The following is a 19208-nucleotide window of genomic DNA, read 5'->3' on the forward strand; positions in this document are numbered from 1 at the left end:
AAAACTGATATAATTTTTTTATACCTTTAAAATTTGACCAGAAAAATATTACTAAAAAGTAGTTTGTCTCTACCCTTTGAAGAGTTACAAATATTTTCTTACCTTAACTGTTCCTCAGAAGAGCCATCTCTATACCTTTTGGGATAAAATTTCTCTATGACTTGTTTTAGAGTTTGATTTGCTTTGCACTGATTAGTAATATGTCCTGCTGGAGTTGAGAAAGGTCTTTCAAAATCTCCAATCTCCACCTAATTGGAAATCCAAAAAAGAGAAAATATAGGCTATTGAAAAGAGTTTCTAAAAAGAAAATCAATTTTATTTTTACTAAACATTCTTTTTTAACATGTAATACATAAATCTATTTGTCACGATTATATAATTCTGGAATTTATAATCATATGTAAGAACTGTTATTAAATCTAAATTTCATTTGAATTCTAATTTTGAAAAACATCTACAATTTAGACATTTCTGTTCCATTTTTACATTAATCTCCCTAGGTTACTATCACTATTGAGGACTAGTATTTGTTAAAGGCCACTACTCCGTTATTGCCTATAACTCAGGATAATTTTGCATTTTTAAGGTACCATTTTAATTGCTAACAATGAGGGGAAATGGAAGTTAAAAATAAAAGGCAAAAAAAGTTATAAAGCTATAAGAAATGTCAAAAAAGTATAGTTGGACTTTTTAAGGGTCTTTACTGAATGCAATGGGAGCAAGAACCACATTTTCATTACTTTCTTCCTAGATTTTCTCCATAAATATTACTATATTCACCCCTCATTCTACTAGTCTATTATTCCTGGGATGGGACCCCTTCATTCCCTTTCTCCCTTAATGAAAGAATGTTCAGCCCTTATCTCTACTAATAGGCTACACAGTTGCCATCCTCTACCTACCCAGCCAACTACCCACCCATCCATCTCTCCATCAACTCACCTACCCATCATTCATCTAAACCTATACTGAGTCCCCACCATAGGTTAGGCACTGTGCTAAGTGATGTAAGAAAGGAAAAAGTTGAGCACAGTCCCTGCTCTCAAAGAGTTTACTATTTGGGAGGAGAGAATGAAGCATAAACAAATACTTATGATAAAATGGTTAAGTGGTTTGTATTGGGTACCCAAGAGGGTTCAAAGACGAAGATGGGATGAGGGACATTCAGGTGAATGTCCTACTGAACATTCAACACCATTTCCTACAGCACTCCCCAACAATCAGATGGAGGGTTCCATCAAGACTGGAATGGTCTTATAGAAAGCCTCAGGTCTCCTCTTAAAAAGGCCCTCTGCCTCCAGGAAAGTTCAGTACAACCAGCCTCTAAGATTCTGACCCCTGTGGCTCCTCTCTTCTAGTTCTTAACAGGTCAGTTACTGTCTAAATTCCTCAGCTGACCTGTGCCCTTACAGCCTATTCTTATAATTTTCTAGCTTCTTTGATCCAGTTTCCTACTTGGTGGTTACTTGGCTTGACTTTGCTGTTCAGCTCCCATTCCTCATTTTTTCTTATTTCTATAAATCCCCATCTTCTACCTAGTCAAATATTCTTCCTGATTTCTTCACACCAAATAAAAGCTGTCCACCAGCTCTTCAAACATACTGAAATCTTTCCCCCAAAGCAAGCTAGCACTCACCACAGCTACCTGTGAAACCTGAGGCCAGGATTTAACCCTCAAGGATATGGTAGTCATAGAAACAATAGTTAAAAAAATAAATAAATAAAAATAAAAAAAGAAACGATAGTTAAAAAACAGTAGACCATTTAAGGCAGCCTTGCCTCATAGGGAAGCTTTTAGTGGTAGGTCCAAGCTCAATGTCTCCCCTCCCTGGAACCTCAGGTACCATGTGGCATAGAATAAACACAATAAATGTTTGGAGAATGATGGAAAATCAACTCCGATAATTCCCAATATGCCCCACATGAGCATGATGCCTTACCAGACACTACATACAATTAAGGATTAGCTCCAAGAATTTTCTAATTAAGACAGAGAATATCAACAAGGACCTACAGATATTCAAATCTACAATAGAAATAACTCTTTTTCTACAGAGCTCAGATTTCTTTAGTATATTTCATTTATCTTCACAAAACTAGTCTAAGGAAAAGAGATCATAGGCATTAATTTTCCTTTTATAGGTAGAGAAATTATACACTTTTAGTTACACGCTCAGAATTTTCTTGGTACGTAGTCTTACCTTTCTTCCCCTTCCTCAAATTCATCAAAAAAATGTTAGAAGTACATATCATCAAAGTATATTATAATTTTTCTTAAAGAAGTTTTCTTGACAAAATTGAAAGTTAAAGCAAGAAGACTATTTGTAAAAATAAGAGTGATTTTGACAGCAAATCCATGCCTTTAGACGGCTAAACCCTAAAATGGCAAGTCACAAGAGGTCATTCCTAATCTTATCACCAAGAAAATATGTGCTCTATTCTCTTTTCCTCAGGTTTATCATCACTTGTAGAAAGAGAACGCTCAGTGTAGCACTAATACTTTAAAGCTTAGATGATCATAAAATTATTTTAAAAGTAAACTAAATTACCAACTATTCATTTCTCCAAGGACTCCTATGGATAATGGACTATGTGTAAGGCTGTGCTAGATACAAAGATGAACAGGAGCAGCCCTGGCCCTCAGGAAAGCTTCAGATAGTGGTACAAAACAGAAGCATAAATAAATAATTATTAATATAAACTATTGTGGTCAGGACAGCAATAGAACATTACAGACACCCCAAGAGGAACATTTAACTCAACCAGGCAAGATTCAGGAAGGTTTTCTGGAATAAGTGACATCTATGATGGAAACTAAAAGATAAGATGAAATTAACAGGTGAAGAGATGGGGGTAGAGATGTTCCAGGCAAAGGAGAGAAAGAGGTAAGAAAAAGTGGATCATATGCAAGCTAGGGAATTATGGGTGGAACCACAGTTTATATTTTATTAGAGTGCAAAGTTCAAGGGAATGTTGAGGCTGGAGAGGAAGGCAGAGTTCAGATTGTGAAAGTCCTTGTATGTAAATAAGAGAATGACATTTTTGCTCTGTCTCCATCCCAATTACTGGTGCTGGCTAACAAATCTCTATGCACAGGTGACACTATGCCTGTTTCCAGGCCCAGGCCTTAACAAATGGAAGCTTCCACTTCTTGGCTCTCTTTTGGGATGTTGTTCTTCCCACCCAACCACCATTCTGGAAGAAAGCATAAGCAGCGACATGAAGAGACTGTGTGAAGGTGTTCCAGCTGACAGTCCCAGCAGCAGCCCCGACTAACAGCCAGCATCAGCCACCAGACATGTGCGTGAACGAGCCTTCAAATGATTCCAGCCCTCAGCCGTGGAGTCACAACCTGCCCTCAAGCTGTGCCAGCTGATGCCATGGGAAGCAGAGACAAGCTGTCCTTTCAATTTCCTGCCCAAATTACTGTCCTAACCAACTGAGTTTTGGAGTAATTTGTTATGTAGCAATAGATAAGTGGACAAATCCCTCTAGCATCTGTGTGAAGGATAAATTTGTGGGGAGCAGACCAGGGAAAGGCACATTGCTTAGAAGTCTGCTGAAGGCAGGGTGTGATGATGGTCTGAACCACAGCAGTGGCAGTCAGCAAAGAGAGGATTAAACAATATCTAAGAATTAAAAATATCTAAGAGTTAAAAGTGGCAGGATATGTTGACTGGTGGGAAAGATGAAACAGTGGGAATTGTCAGTGATGATTCCTGGATTTGAAGCTTGCTTGGGGAACTGAGTAGAGGCAGTATCACAATGAAGATACAGAGGAGGGAAGAAAGAGAAGGGAATATTAGCTCCGTTTTCAATATGTTGAATTTAAGGTGCCCATAAAAGATGTATGAACTGGAGAGAAAAGATTTGGGAATTATTGGCATAGTTGGTGGATAACATAAAAAGAATGAATGAGATGTCCTGGGATGGAGTGTAGAACAAGTGTAGCCATAGACTGAAGACCCTGGTCTAGACGAAATATCATAGGGTTGCTTTAACATTTTCCCTTAATTAACCTGTGCAAAGACTTGGGTGTGGTAGAGACTGTGTATTGCCTCTTATGACCATCCTCTCCTTCTTGTTCAGTAATAAAAACCTTGAATTTAGCTGGGCGCACTGACACCCAGCTAAGACCACATCCCTCAGACTCTCTTGTAGGTTGGCAAGGCCACGGGACTAGATTCTGACCAGAGAGACATAAATGGAAGTGTTCTATGTGACTGCTGAGAAGTTTTTGCATAGGTGGCAGGGCATGCCCTTTTCAGCCCTTCCCCCATCCTGATGCCTGGAACATTGACATCATAGCTGGAGCCCTGGCAGACCTCCAGGAAGGACCATGAAGATGACATCCTAGGGACAGCACAATGGAGAGCAGGATAAAGCTCATGCCCCTATCAGCTTTGCCGAGGTGGCAAGATGCCTGTCTTTGTGAGAGACAAATATACTTCTATTCTGATTAAGTGACTATTAACTTGCACGGGTGTGTGTATTTATAGAAGGGTGAACTTAATCCTAATTGATATAATAGGTAAACAAAAGAAAGTGCTCTGGCCTTTTCAAAGACTAATTCTTATGAGATTACTGAACAATTTTAGCATGGTGCCCTCAGCCCCACAACTCTGCACTCAAATTCCTTTATTAAATGCAAAGCCTAGTGGTACTTTTAAGATAATTAAGAGACTGATTCTCTTTATGGAGTACTGTCTCATTCCACCTCATTGCAACTGTTAGAAATTCAGAGTCAAACTGTAATTGTAATGCCTGTAATTTTTAAGGTATTAATCATAGCAAAATGAATTGAAAGAATTACTGAAAGTATACTGCTTTACTACATTTAATTCATGTAGAAATTAATATCTTCTTATTTCAATATATTACTCTACATAACATGGAAATTACCTGAGCTAAAAGAGCTGCCATTTCTAATGCCAGATCCTTGTTCAGAGGAAAAAGTCCATTTATTATTTGATCATTTGTCTGATACATTAACAGCAACTTTTCTCTATCAGTCTCTCCACGAGCTTGCACTGAGAAATACAGTCTGTAAAAAAGAGAAAATTTCTCATCAATGATATTCTTGCTAAGGAAGAAAGTAAACATAAATCCAGAAGACCAAGATGGGGTTGTTTTAACATAGTTTTCCAAGTGATAACGAACTTAGATCACGTTACTGTCAATGTCCTCTGTTTCTGTTACATACACCATTTTCAGCAAAATAAGGAAAAATTGCTTTAAGGTTGATGTTAAGGTTAAGGAACCCTTCTATGCTATTTTTTATGCCCTGAAAAACCAAATCCTTAAGTGTGACTGAAGAAGGACCTAAGACACCAAGCGAGATTAAATATGCCCTCTCTTATATGCAATGCATGATGTAACCCTTTATTTCAGTGGGCTGAATAAACCCAATTTTCAAAATACTCATGATCTTTCCTGAATACCTTGGACATACCAGGGAATAGGAATGAAGGTTTCAACTAAAAAGCAACAGAAAATCAACATCAAATAAGATGGGGAGGTTGCCATTTTTTTCTGAAAATCTAAAAGATAATATTTATACATTTAAATGTGTTTTGACTTTTTGGCCATACTCTGATAAGCAGTTTTAGGAGCTCAAAAATAGTTCACATGTTATCATTATTACTTGTTGAAACATGACATGGCTTTTGTTTGCCCAGGACGTCTTCATCAAATTGGTGACCCTCTTTAGTTATTCACTATGTCATTTATACGCGAGACATGAGGCTCTGACTTCAGGATGCAAATCAAGCACGAGTGCTGTAAATGCGCCACATGCTGTGACAGTGGGATGGGTAAGCAACACCTTGACACACCTGAATACTGTCATGACAACACAGGGGCTGGAAAAGAGGGATTTCGATCTGGGAGTTGTTGGATGTGTGCCCAATTAGGTATAACTGGATTTTCAGTCTTTTTCTTCCTACATACTTAAGGGAAAGGACATACCCTGTCAGTCACAGTATCACTGCCAGTAATCACCTCAAATAGCAGGGAAGGAGAGGGAAGCAGGTCCAAATCTCTGGGGAAACATGGTGGGTACACTTTGCAAAGCTCCTCCTAACCCATGATTCTAATCATCTGCTTGCCCAGCCCAGCTCATAAATCAGAGTAGCTTCTTGAAAAAAATAGACCCTAAGCTCTGTTTTTATCCATGTCTACATGATAGCAAATAATGCAGGATTGTTAAACTGACAGAAGAATATGGCTGGGCAATAGAAACAGATTCTAAATTCAAAATGATAACAGCAAAGCAATATAAAACAAAGAGAATAAAGTTTATGATGAAAGCCCTCCCAGGGAGAATTCCAAACTTCTGGTTCCAAAATGGTGGCACAGAAGCAAGCTGGCTTCACTCTCCCCCCTCCCCCCTCCCAAAAGAAAAACAAAAACCGATATGCAGCACTGAGATTGTTACCAGCAATAACCCACAACTCAAATATGAGGATGAACAGTTCCTGGGGCCACAGAGAAATGAAAACAAACTCTGAGCTGATGGTAAGAGAATACGACCTCCATATCTGTGATGCCCCTCTTTCCAATCTTCCCTGCACCAAGAGTGAGAAAAATTGCCCCATGACTCAAGGTTTCTACACTGGAAAAAAATGAGATCAAGGTAAACAATCAGTCTCCCTGTCATCTTGGGATCCCTGGCAGGAGACCTGTCCCTGCCTCAATCCACTGGAAGCATCGGGAGTGCCTGAAGGGAGGAATATTCCTGAGGTAAAGAGAAAGGGGGGACATGGGACCACCATCCCCAGCCCTGGAAACTCTGCTCTGTAACTTGGCCAAAGGAGACACCAAATCAGAGTGGCTGTTCAGCAGCACCACACTGCAGGAAGTTTGTTGGACAGGTCCCCTGGGCACAAACTCCTACCCAGCCTTCCCACACTACTGGGGCATCCTTTTGGGGGCTCCTTCCATTCTGGACGGGTGGCACTTCGATTGTTTACTAGAACCAAGGCAAACTTGAGCTTAAGGTGCCATCTAGTGCTAAAAAGGAGGCAGTGACCTGGCAGAAGGTGGGGGGTGAGGGGAAGAAAGATAATCAACAGGTAAATTACAAAGAATCTCCAAGCAAACTTATCCAATAAAAACCAAAACAAGCCAGACAGAGAAGACTGGAATAAGTAAACTAATATTTCAATGCAAAGACATAGATGTACATCCATAAGAAACAACAGCAAACAGGGAACCATGACCTCCTGAAATGGACAAGCAAGGAACCAGAGACTGATCCTAGCAAGAAGGCAATATGTGAACTCACAAAGAATTCAAAATAGCAGTTTTAAGGAAACTCAGTGATCTCCAAGCTAACACAGAAAAGCAATTCAGAAATTTATCAGAGAAATTTAACAAAGATATTAAAATAAGTTTCAAAAATCAAACAGAAATCTTGGAAATGAGAAATACATTCTCTAAACTGAAAAATTCATTAGAGGCTCTCCACAGCAGAATGGATCAAGCAGAGAAAAGAATCACTGATACTGAATACAGAGTATTTTAAAAATACAGCGTCAGAGGAGAAAAAAGAAAAAAGAATGAAAAGAAACAAATATTGACTACAAGATATAAAAAATTACCTCAAAAGACCAAACCTAAAAATTATTGGTATTCAAGAGGGAGTTGACCAAAAGCAAGGGGCAGAAAGCTTATTCAAATAAATAATAACAGAAAACTTTCCAAAACTTGAGAAAGAGATAAATATCCAGGTACAGAAAGGTCAGAAAACACCAAAGAGATTCAACCCAAATAAGATTACCTGAAGGCATATAATAATACAACTTTAAAAGGTCAAGGACAAAGAGAGGATCCTAAAGACAACAAGAAAAGAAGCAAATGACATATAAAGGAGCTCCAATTTGTCTGGCAACGGACTTCTCAACAGAAACCATATAGGCCAGGAGGGAGTGAGATGACATTTTCAAAGTGCTGAAAGGAAATAAGCTGCCATCAAAGAATACTGTATCCAGCAAAGCTATCCTTCAAATATGAAGAAGAGATAGAGTCTTTCCCAGATAGACAAAATCTGAGAGAATTCATTACCACCAGACCCATCTTACAAGAAATGTTAAAGGGAGTTCTTCAATCTGAAACAAAAAAAACACTAACATGTAAAAATAAAAAAAATGAGTGTGTATGAGTCACTGATAAAATTAAGTACACAGACAAACCTAGAATACTCTAATACTGTAATTGTGATATTACAGTAATCCACTTATAATTCTAGTATGATGCCCAAAAGACAAATCTATAATAACAAAAACAATAATACCTGAAATAAACTGTTAAGAGACAGGCACTATAAAAATATGAAATTGAGACAACATAAAGTCAAAATGTGGAGGGGGGATGATGTAAGGTTTTTTTTTTTTTTCATTTTTTTCTTTGTTTCTAATCTTCTTAGGATCTAAAATAAGTTGTAATCTCTTTAAAATAACTTGTTATAAGATGTTTTTTATAAACCTCATGGTAACCACAATGCAAAAACCTGTAATAGAATCACTAAAAATAAAAAGCAACAGATTAAAACATACTTCCAGAGGAAATCACTTAACTACAAAGGAAGACAGAATGAAAGGAAGCAAGGAAAAGAGGAGTTACAAAACAACCAGAAAATAAATAACAAAATGGCAGTAGTAAGTTCTTATTAGTAATAACACTGAATATAAACCGACTCAATTCTCCAATTAAAAGGCATAGAGTGGCTGAATGGATAAAGAAAGAAGACCCAGCTGTATACTGTCTACAAGAAACCCACGTCACCTATAAAGATACATAGACTGAAAGTGAAGAGGTGGAAAAGGATATTCCATGCAATTGAAAACCAAAAAAGGAGTATCTACTCATTTCAGATAAAACAGACTACAAAGACTGTAAAAAGAAACAAGGTCACTATATAATTATAAACAGGTCAATTCAGCAAGAGGATACAGCGGTTATAAATATGTATGCACCCAACACTGGAGCTCCCAAGTACATAAAGCAAACATTAATATTCTGAAGGGAGAGAGAGACTGTAATACAATAATAATAGGGGACTTCAACACCCCACTCTCAGTAACAGACAGATCATTCAGACAGAAAATTAACAAAGAAACATCAGAGGTGGCAAGATGGCTGCTCCACCTTTAGCCTTTTTGTTTGTTTGTTTGTTTTGAGACAGAGTCTCACTCTGTTGCCCGGGCTAGAGTGCCGTTATGTCAGCCTAGCTCACAACAACCTCAAACTCCTGGGCTCAAGGGATCCTCCTGCCTCAGCCTCCTGAGTAGCTGGGACTACAGGTGTGAGCCACCATACCCAGCTAATTTTTTCTATTTTTAGTTGTCTGGCTAATTTCTTTCTATTTTTAGTAGAGACGGGGTCTCGCTCCTGCTCAGGCTGGTCTTGAACTCCTTACCTCAAGCAATCCTCCCGTCTTGGCCTTCCCGAGTGCTAGGATTACAGGCATGAGCCACCACGCCCAGCCCACTGCAATCTCAAACTCCTGGGCTCAAGCGATCAAGGGATCCTCCTGCCTTAGACTCCTGAGAAGCTGAGACTACAGGCACGTGCAACCACACCCGGCTAATTTTTCTCTTTTTTTGTAGAGAGGAGGTCTTGTTATGTTGCTCAGGTTGGTCTCTAACTCCTGGCCTCAAGTGATCCTCCGGCCTCAGCCTGCCAAAATGCTAGGGATTACAGCATGAGCCACCACACCCCACCCCACCCAAATTTCATTTCAATTCCAATCACAGCCATCGTAATCAGAGTTAATATGTATTAAGCATTGATGAGGTATGGATTATTAGGAATAGTCTTAGACACAAAAGTCATTCATTTGGTTCCAACAAAACAAGAGAGAATGCCTGAACCTGTTCTATATAAATATCTAAGGCAGGCTAGGTCCCGGAGCTGGCTCCTTCCACAAAACATGAGGACAAAAGGCAGAGGCAGAGATGAGGACCTTTAGGTCAGTGCTTCTCAAAACTTAGTATGTGTAAGAATTATGTGGAGACTTGTCAAAACCCAGACTCCTGGATTTCACCCCCAGAAATTCTGACTCAGTGGGCCTGAAGTGGGGCCTAATGATTTGAATTTCTAACATATTTCCATGTGGTCCTGAGGATGCTGGTGCAGGGTCCGCACTTTGAGAACTACTGCTCCAGCACTAAACAGAACTAAAATAATCATCTGGAAAGTCCAACTCTTCCAGCCTGCTGTTCTTGCCAGTCACCAAAGGGCCATAGATGAAGCTCACTCTACACTGAGAGAGACAGAGAGAGAGAGAATATGAAAGAATGAGGAGGAACAGATACGAATACATCACTTCTAAAAGACTTAGACAAACATAAATATATCTTCTTACTATAGATCTACAGTAGGGTATTTAAGTATTCAATTTTCATGAAAAATGTAATAAGACTGTAAAAGGAAATTTTGAAAGTGAAAAATCCATCCTTATATCAACTACTCTAAGACAGCAGCTATTTTTCCCCTATAGTTTTCTTAATCTTTGTCAAAATATATATTTGTATAAAATAAAACTACTCATGAGATTAAGAGCCTAAAATTAGAAACAAAATTTGATGTGACAGTTTTTTCCTATAGAAAGAGTTATTATTTATATAGAAACAAACATAAAAATAAATATTATAACTTTCAAGGCTATTCAGTAGGAAAATAAATTGTACTGCATGATTTCAATATACTGTATACTCATATTCTGGCATTTGGATACACTATTACACACCTGTTTTTGTAAGTTAGACGAACAGTTCTTGTACCTTCACATTTTCCAGGCTGCTGTTCTTTGGAAGCCTGTTCCCATTTAGAAATAATGTCACAAATCTAGAAGGGAAGTGGAAAACTGAGATTTATAAGACTTTTCAAATCAACATTTTTAAAGGCAACTATGTCTGTAGACTGAAAAATTTCATTGATATGATCAAACCACATGTACTCAAGCTTTATTTGTTTCTCTTCAGCTTCTGTGCAGCTCTGAGTTTAGGATTTAATTATAAATTGCTCTTTGGTCCACTTATCCTTTTGGACACACATTAACTTTGGACCATGGCCATGCATTTTTTTAGTCAAAAAGGAATCTTAATGCAGAACTGCATGAGACTGGAAACAAGAAGATTCCAGGGATTTTTTTCATTATTTGATCACAGAAGAAGCAAATTTCTACCTTATGAGTTTATAAAGATTGTAATAGCTGAAGTTATACCAAAGAAATATGAAATATAAGGAAAGGGTCTAGACCCAGTCCTAGCTATTTGATTTCAGGTAAATAATTTCCCTCTCTAGGCCTCAGTTTCCTCATTTGCAAAATAAGTGGATTGTTTCTCTAAAGTCCCTGTGGTTCTATAATTCTATATTTCCAATTGTTGCCATCACTAAATGGAAACTTTATTGAAGTTATTTTACTATGATCTGGAAAAGATTTTATGTAAGTCCCTCCTTCTTTCTTTCCACAGGTCCATTTCTGCCTATCCTTCAAAGTCCAGTCAGGTCTTCCCTATTTCCCAATGCTGAATTTAACCTCTTTTTCTGTGCAAAGTTCATAGCACTCTTAAAACAATTACCACTTTCAACCCTAGCTTCAGGTCATCAGTGTATAAAGCTGCTCTTCCCTGAGCAAATTTTAAGTTTACCCACTGTTGGCAGGAATATTTCTGGTCCTAGTATTTATTCCCCACAGAGTCCAGCCAGCTGAGGGACACAATAAATAGTTCAATAAATATTGCTGACTAAAAGAAAAAAGTGGAAAGCCATTTTATTAGAGCTTTCACACCTCCACCCTAATACCCTAATATTTAGAGCACTATTACCATTATTAATCCATTTCCTTTCTTTAACATGGAGTGTGTGTGTGTAGAGATTGCGTATTAAGAATTCTAAGGCTTCGACAAAGTCCTGCAATTTTTTTTATTGTGAAGATCAGATTGCTTAAATTTTTGGAAAACTCCTGAACTAAACTTCTTGTAAAACAGAGTAGCTTCTTTTCTCTTTGCTGGGTTTGGTTCCTTAAAAGGACTTGGTTTCACCTTGATGTTTCCTTGAAGACAATGCTCTAAATCTCTGCCGGAAGGATCGTCAGTGAACAATGCAAATCCAGACTGGGCTGGTTTCCTCATTCCTGTGTCCTGGTTCAAAGTATTCAAAAATTCTTCCACTGTGGTGGATGCATCAAACCCAACTACCTAGACAGAAGTAACAAAGTAGTTTTCTTTTAATAAAAAGTACATAAATTTCAAACTGAGATTTCAGGAGTGAAACAGGGCATACTTGACACATGATTAATGAAAACATATTTCTGCAGGTGTTTTAACTTTTTTTTCCAAGCTCCAATGGAGAAAATTAACAAGATTACCTCAGTAGTCAGCTTGCTGTAAGAATTCAGAAATTGGAGCTTCAGCCAATAGTCATGAATTCAAAATAGAAAGATCATTTGACAGCTATAAACCTCTTGTAGAGATATTATGGTTACCCTTTAGAAGCAAACCAAGAGCTATAGTACAATATGCAATCTTTAAGCAAATGAAAGAAAATAAACAAGAAATGCATTTAAATAAATGAACACCTTAATGTATTTAATGTTTGTCTCTTTAATAGGCAGTTAAGTATCTGAATTCTGTGATAAAAGGCTTATGGCTACAAAGACTAATTGCTAGCTTTGGAACACGTTTGCTTCAGTAAATAAGTGAGTATCTAGATCTGAGAATTGAGAGGACCCTGGAAATTTTTCTCAGATAATTTCTGAGATTTGGAGGTTTTAAAAAAGACTAAAATTGTACACACCCAACGTTAGTAATTATTTCCATACTTAGCAGGTGCACTGATAGGGAAAAACCCCAACCATGGTGTTTTTGGTTTTCTCCGTCAGAGTTATGATGGCAGTGAAACCATTATTTGGTTCAATATGGATTTCTTTTTAGTGTTCATGCTTTTTAGCAAAACTGTTTAAAAACTCAGCTGTTTTGACTGAAGATCTAATATATCTGCATGATTATCTCTGCCAGCTGCTGACAAGGTAGGTAAGACAGTCTCGCTTCCCTGTTCCACAGAGGTTATACCTAGGATTCTCAGCTAAGTGTGTTTTCATAAAGGTACAAAGGCTGACCTACCTGATATATCCCATTCATGAAGTGCACTGGTATACTGAAGGGTAAGGAATGATGATAAGGGTTTCGAAGAAGAGTTGAAAGAATTTCCATTCTTGAGGGTCTTGCTTCTCGATCTCCATTTTGTTGCGTTCGTTCTACACATCGCTGGCAGTAAATGGCGTATTTTCCAAATTCTGTCCTGTAATACAAAACTTAAGATAAAATCTAAGAATAAATTTAATTGACAACCTAATATATGCAATCATTAATAATGCTTCCCTTGTACATTATTATTATACAATGTATTATGCTAAGTTTAACAGTAACTTTATGTTTTGAATGAGAATATTAAACTGCTGTAACTTTTCTCAAATTCCAATTTCTTTACTTTTGCAACCTACTGACTCAAACATACCCACAAAGAATTCTTCCTCTTGGTTGCATTATTATAATCACAAACTACACTTAAAATTACCAGTCATATAGTCAACATATAGTGATTTAATATTAACAAATATAAAGAAAATAATTGTATGAAAAATCATATAGAGTAACTTAAAAAAATATGACACAGCAGAGTTCTATTTTCAAGAACGAGGAGGATAATGCTTAACTGCTAAACAAGGTAAGAAAATGTCTGCAAACAAAAATAAAAATATATTTTCTTTCTTTACCCTATAAAACACTGCACTTGTTAAAAGATGTTAAGCATTAAACGAAACCACTGAGTAAATAAATGTAAAAGCTGGATAGAGATCTTATTTTGCCTTCTTTTGTTATAATTTTTATTCTGTTTATAAAAGCAAATTTATAACACCTCTAAATATATTCGTACTCAAGTACTTTGTAGACAGACCCTAAAATGTTACCCTTTATCTGGGAATTCTTTAGTGACTGCAACTGAAATCACATGATGTTGATTAGAGGCCCCAGAATGTATTATGCATTTTGCATAACTGCAGTATATTTTCCTATTGCTTCCAAGATGTTTTTTCACTTGTTTGTTTCTTTCACTGTGTCTGTTTAATCCCAGAGTCTATTTAACCAACCTAACACAATGCTCTCGGTGGGCAAATTGATTGTGGGTAAGCCTTGGCTGAGTGCCCTGGGTTCCATAGTAGGAAAGTCATTCTGAAAGTTGGATTTTAAATGTTTTTTTCAAGGGAGTAAGAATTCTGAAGTAATTCAAATACCTACAATTATAAAAGGAGGGAAGATCATAGGGGAAGTTTTCCACATAAAAGAATTCAATATGGAGAAAAACAGGAAAAGGGAAAACTAAGGAAACAAAATAGTTGCTTTTACTGAATGAACACTTGCTAATGCTAAGTCATTCATACTTGAAATGCACATAGACTTTCCATTCAAAACTATTCTTTGTCAGTTTTTCAAGCTTTTACTGCAATCTTCCATCAAAGATTTAAATAACAAAGAAAATATTTTCCAAGCTCCACATAAATGATAACCAAAGGCTTCCTGTACCAATATTTATTTCTGAAAATTTATTCTTCTGAAAATGTACCTGGCAGGTTACTAAATACTTATGATTTATTGTAGACTTTCAGAGGCCACATAAATGGTTCAGCTGGCTAGTTTTCTGCACACCTGGAGTCTGCATTCCTCTTTAGGTGAAGCTTGAGGAGCCACAGGAAAGGATGATGGGGAAGGAAGAGCCCAACACAGAGCGCCAAGAGCTGCCAGCCCTGGGCAAAGAGAAGCACCATAGGTTAGATACCGCATGCCAGTCAGAGACCCACGTCAGAATGAGTATGACTGACAGATGCTGGGAGAGCAAGGGGCGGATGATAGCCTCTCTTAACCCAAAAATGTTTTGCTTCTTCTGCATATACATTATCTGTTTATAGCATTTATAATACATTAAAACCATAAAAACTCTACACTGGGTCAGATGCGTGATCCATCTAGTTGTATATATATGGTTGTCTACGAGTGAAGTACCAAAGCACAAGTAGATATGGTGGTCCTTTTTGATATCACACTTAAAGATTAGGGACATTGTTTCCTTTTTGTTCATTTATGCATCTACTCATTTGTTAAAATACAAATGTAAGTAACAGTTTTGAAAAAGGCATATTTCAAAATAGTAAAATTGCGTATGCCCCAAATCAAAACCCACCTTCCCACACATACATACAAATACACACACATATACACACATAAGGGACATTATAAAAATATTAACAGAGGTTAAACAGGATTATGTGTGATTGTTATTTTTCCTTTGCTTTGTTCTGTATTCTTCTTTTTACGTATTTTTTTTCATTAAGCAAGCATAACTTCAGATTTTTTTAAATGTATAAAAAAGGATGTGGGCTGGCCGGGCGCGGTGGCTCACACCTGTAATTCTAGCACTCTGGGAGGCCAAGGTGGGAGGATCGCTTGAGGTCAGGAGTTCAAGACCAGCCTGAGCAAGAGCGAGACCTGTCTCTATTAAAAATAGAAAGAAATTAGCTGGACAACTAAAAATATAAAGAAACAATTAGCCAGGCATGGTGGCACATGCCTGTAGTCCCAGCTACTTCGGAGGCTGAGGCAGCAGGATTGCTTGAGCCCAGGGCTTTGAGGTTGCTGTGAGCTAGGCTGACTCCACGGCACTCGAGCCCAGGCAACAGAGTGAGACTCTGTCTCAAAAAAAAAAAAAAAACAGAATGTGGGGAATAGGCACTGACCCTGCCCTTGGGGGCCTACAGTCCAGTAGAAGACAGTTATATATTTAAACATTAAATTATAATATAACATAGTAACACCATGTATCAAGTTTTTTAAAAGTATAACCAATAGAGGGGATGACTAACTGCTGGGGTAGTTCGGGAAGGATTCACAGGGAACATGTTGCTTGGGCTGGACTGTAAAGTCTACAAGAGGAGAAGAGGAAGGGGGACCCAGGGAAGAGGAATCCTACAAGGCGAAGAATACTGCAAAGGCAGGATGTGTTTGAAGAATGGGGAGAGTTTATTCATTTGCTGTATGCTCGAGACAGGAAGTAGGGAGAGAGGAGGCCAGTATAGCCAGATATTGAGGTGACCTTGATGCATATGAAACTCAAGCTTCAGAACCCCCTTGGGCACAGGCCCCTTCCAAGGCCCTGGGAAGGGCCCTATCAACTGTGTTTACATGGTCATGTGTTTGTTAAAATGTGCAAAAGTAATATATTTTGTGTTCTTTTTCTTAAAGAGCATTTGCCAAATTGTATAAGCTTCAAGTCCTGCAAAATCTGGCTCCAACCCTGAGAGTTCTGTATGCTAGGTTAAGAAACTCCTGATTTCTGCTGGCATCTCCCTTCTCTTTCTTTGGGATGCCAAGCTATCTCTCTCTCTTCCCCCATACCCTTCTCTCTCTCTCTCTCTCTCTCCCCTTCACTCTCTCATTCTCTCTTTCTCCTCTGAGAAGGGAAAAATAAATTTTTAACTTTCTATATCTTAAAAAAAAAAGAAATTCCTGATTTATCCTGTGGTTAACAAGGGGTCAATATGCAGAGATAAAAATAGGTATTCATTAAAAAGTGAACACATATGACTACAAACACCCCAAAAATATATTCAACTGCACTAATAATTAAAGAAATGCCCCCTAAATCAACAGCAAAATATCGTTTTTTTACCTGGAAAGAATTTAAAAGAATTATACTGAATATTGTTGAAGATACAGGAAAAGTCTAATAATGGGTTCAAAATAATTCACTAGACCTGTACACAAGATTTAGGTTCAAGTATGTCTACTATATAGGTATTTATTATAGGAAAATTGAGAAATCTCAAATGTATAGTAATTGACGTTAATGCAACCACTGATGTTTTCAAGAAGTTACAGGGGAAATGATTATGTTCTATAGTTTTAAAAAGTAGTACGCACACCGTAACTCCAGAAATATGAAAAACTGTGAGTGGGAACATACCTGCATACATTTACATTTATATATAAACATATAAATATATAAATAAACCAAAATAATATACAACAAAATATTAACAGCTATTTTTCCTCCCCTACTTTCTGCATTTTCCAAATATCTATACTCAATGTGTATCATTCTTACAATCAGAAAAACATCACTTTAAATTGCATGTATATGCTCAATATATACCTGCAATGGTCCTGGTTGATTTTGTGGCTGTCTTCGCCTTGTCTGTTTAATAAGCTGACAGCAAATTTCATTCTGTAGTTCAGGATGTGTCAGACAGATTTGCAAAGCACTCTGAGCTAGAGATATGTGGTAATCAATCGCAGGGGAGTCAACTGCAGCATTTATAAAAAGCTGGCAGGTCTAAATTAAACAAAAAAATGATATACTCAAGGTGAGAAATGATTAGATTTGTTCTGCATGAATTAGATTGATTCTCTTTTTGGCAATAGTTTTTATTTAAAATGATGGGGAAAGATATATTATGATAACACTAATCAAAAGAAATCTGGAGTGGCTACAATAATAGCAGACAAAATAGGTTTCAGAGTAAGGAATTCTGCCAGAGATAAAGAGGGTCATTTTATAATGATAAAGGGGTCAGTCACGTAGAGGACATAACAATCCTAAACATTCATGTACTTAATAAAAGAACTTCAAAATACATGGTAATTTCATCCAGTATATTTTTCATTTTAGCCATTGCATTTTTCATCTCTAAAAGTTCAATTTGAGTCTTTTGCATATCTTCTATTACTCTCCTTAAAATGCTCATGTTTTCTTCTACCTTCCTAAACATATGAAGTGTGGTAGCCAACCTCCAAAATGGCTCCCAATTTTCTCCACATCCTGATACTCAGACCCTTAGGAAATTCCCTCCCCTATTGTACCAGGGTTGGTCTGTGTGACTAGTAGAATTTGGCATGCCATTCGGAGATTAGGTTATGAAAAACAATGTGGCTTCCATCTTGGCCACTCTCTCTTTCCCTCTTACATCATTTGCTCTGGAGTAAGGCAGCTGTCATGTCTTCAGTAGTCCTATGGAGAGGCCCATGCAGTGAGGAACTGAGGTTTCTTTCCAACAGCTGCATGAGAGAGTCTGGAGTCCTTCAGACCCAGTGAAATCTTCAGACAATGGTGCCCTAGCTGACGGCTTGACAGTAACTATAACACATGACACTCTGAGCCAGAACTACCCAGCTAAAGTGCTTCCAGATTCCTGACCCTCTGAAACTGTGTGAAATACTAAATGTTTGTTGTTTCAAGCCACTAAGTGTTGGGGAAAATTTTAATGTGATAATAGATAACTAATACGCAGACATGTCCTTGTTTACCATCATTTGTATTATTTCTAGGTATGTTTCTATAATCACATTTTCTCATGATTACACACATATTTAACCAATTCTCTGTATGCCTGGTGATATCTGACTGGATGCAGACATTGTGAATTTTATATTGTTGGACAGTGGATTTTTTTGTAGTCTTTAAATATTTTTGTGCTTTGTTCTGAGATAGTTAAATTACTTGGAAACAGCTTGATTTTTTTCAAGCCTTCTTTTAAGTTTTCTTTGGGTGAATCAGAACAGCCTTTAGTCTAGGACAATTTGGGGACCATTACTGAGGCAATAACCTTCTGAGTACTCTACCTGATGCCCAATATGTTAGAAGATCTTTCCATTCTAGATGATGAGAAAACTATTTCTACCTCTATGTGAGCTCCAGGAATTTTTCTGCCTATTCCTTTCAGGTAGTTCTTTTCCCAGTCGCAGGTAGTTTCCTCCCACACACAAGCTTATCAGCTTTCAGACGAAAACTCCAGGGGAACATTGCAGGTGTTCCCGCTCTCCCATTCTTTAGCTCTTTTCTCTCCTCCCTGTGAATTCTACCTACCTTGGCCTTCTGGAATTCTGAACTCTGTCTCTGCTACTCAGGAAGACTGCCAGGCTTTGTTTGGGTGGCCAAAAGTAGTTCTTCCTTTTATCTTCTAACTGGTTGTTTGTACACATAAAAGCTTTTGATTTATGCTTATTTTATACCTCACTATCTTACTCAGTTCTCTTTTTGTTTGTAGTAGTTTTTCAGTTTGTTCTTTGGGCTTTCTAGGTATAAATTATACCATCTATAAATATTTTCATTTATTGCCTAATTGCATAGGTTAGTCCCCTCATAGAATGTAA

The 19208-nt window shown here is 37.5% G+C and overlaps 1 protein-coding gene across 1 annotated transcript in view; it reads right to left on the bottom strand.

Moving 5' to 3' along the window:
- Positions 1 to 19208, bottom strand: part of PLEKHH2 (pleckstrin homology domain containing, family H (with MyTH4 domain) member 2) — a 97410-nt gene that overhangs the window by 7854 nt on the left and 70348 nt on the right. The window contains exons 19-25 of the mRNA XM_012653810.1: positions 17212 to 17391; positions 14712 to 14809; positions 13128 to 13305; positions 12048 to 12203; positions 10751 to 10848; positions 4903 to 5044; positions 103 to 248 (exon numbers count right to left, since the gene is read on the bottom strand). Of these exons, the coding sequence (XP_012509264.1) occupies positions 103 to 248; positions 4903 to 5044; positions 10751 to 10848; positions 12048 to 12203; positions 13128 to 13305; positions 14712 to 14809; positions 17212 to 17391 (998 nt within the window). The remainder of the gene's footprint in view (positions 1 to 102; positions 249 to 4902; positions 5045 to 10750; positions 10849 to 12047; positions 12204 to 13127; positions 13306 to 14711; positions 14810 to 17211; positions 17392 to 19208) is intronic.

The sequence above is a fragment of the Propithecus coquereli genome, unplaced genomic scaffold, assembly GCF_000956105.1.
Source record: "Propithecus coquereli isolate 6110/MARCELLA unplaced genomic scaffold, Pcoq_1.0 Scaffold43, whole genome shotgun sequence".
NCBI classification, from domain to species: domain Eukaryota; kingdom Metazoa; phylum Chordata; class Mammalia; order Primates; family Indriidae; genus Propithecus; species Propithecus coquereli.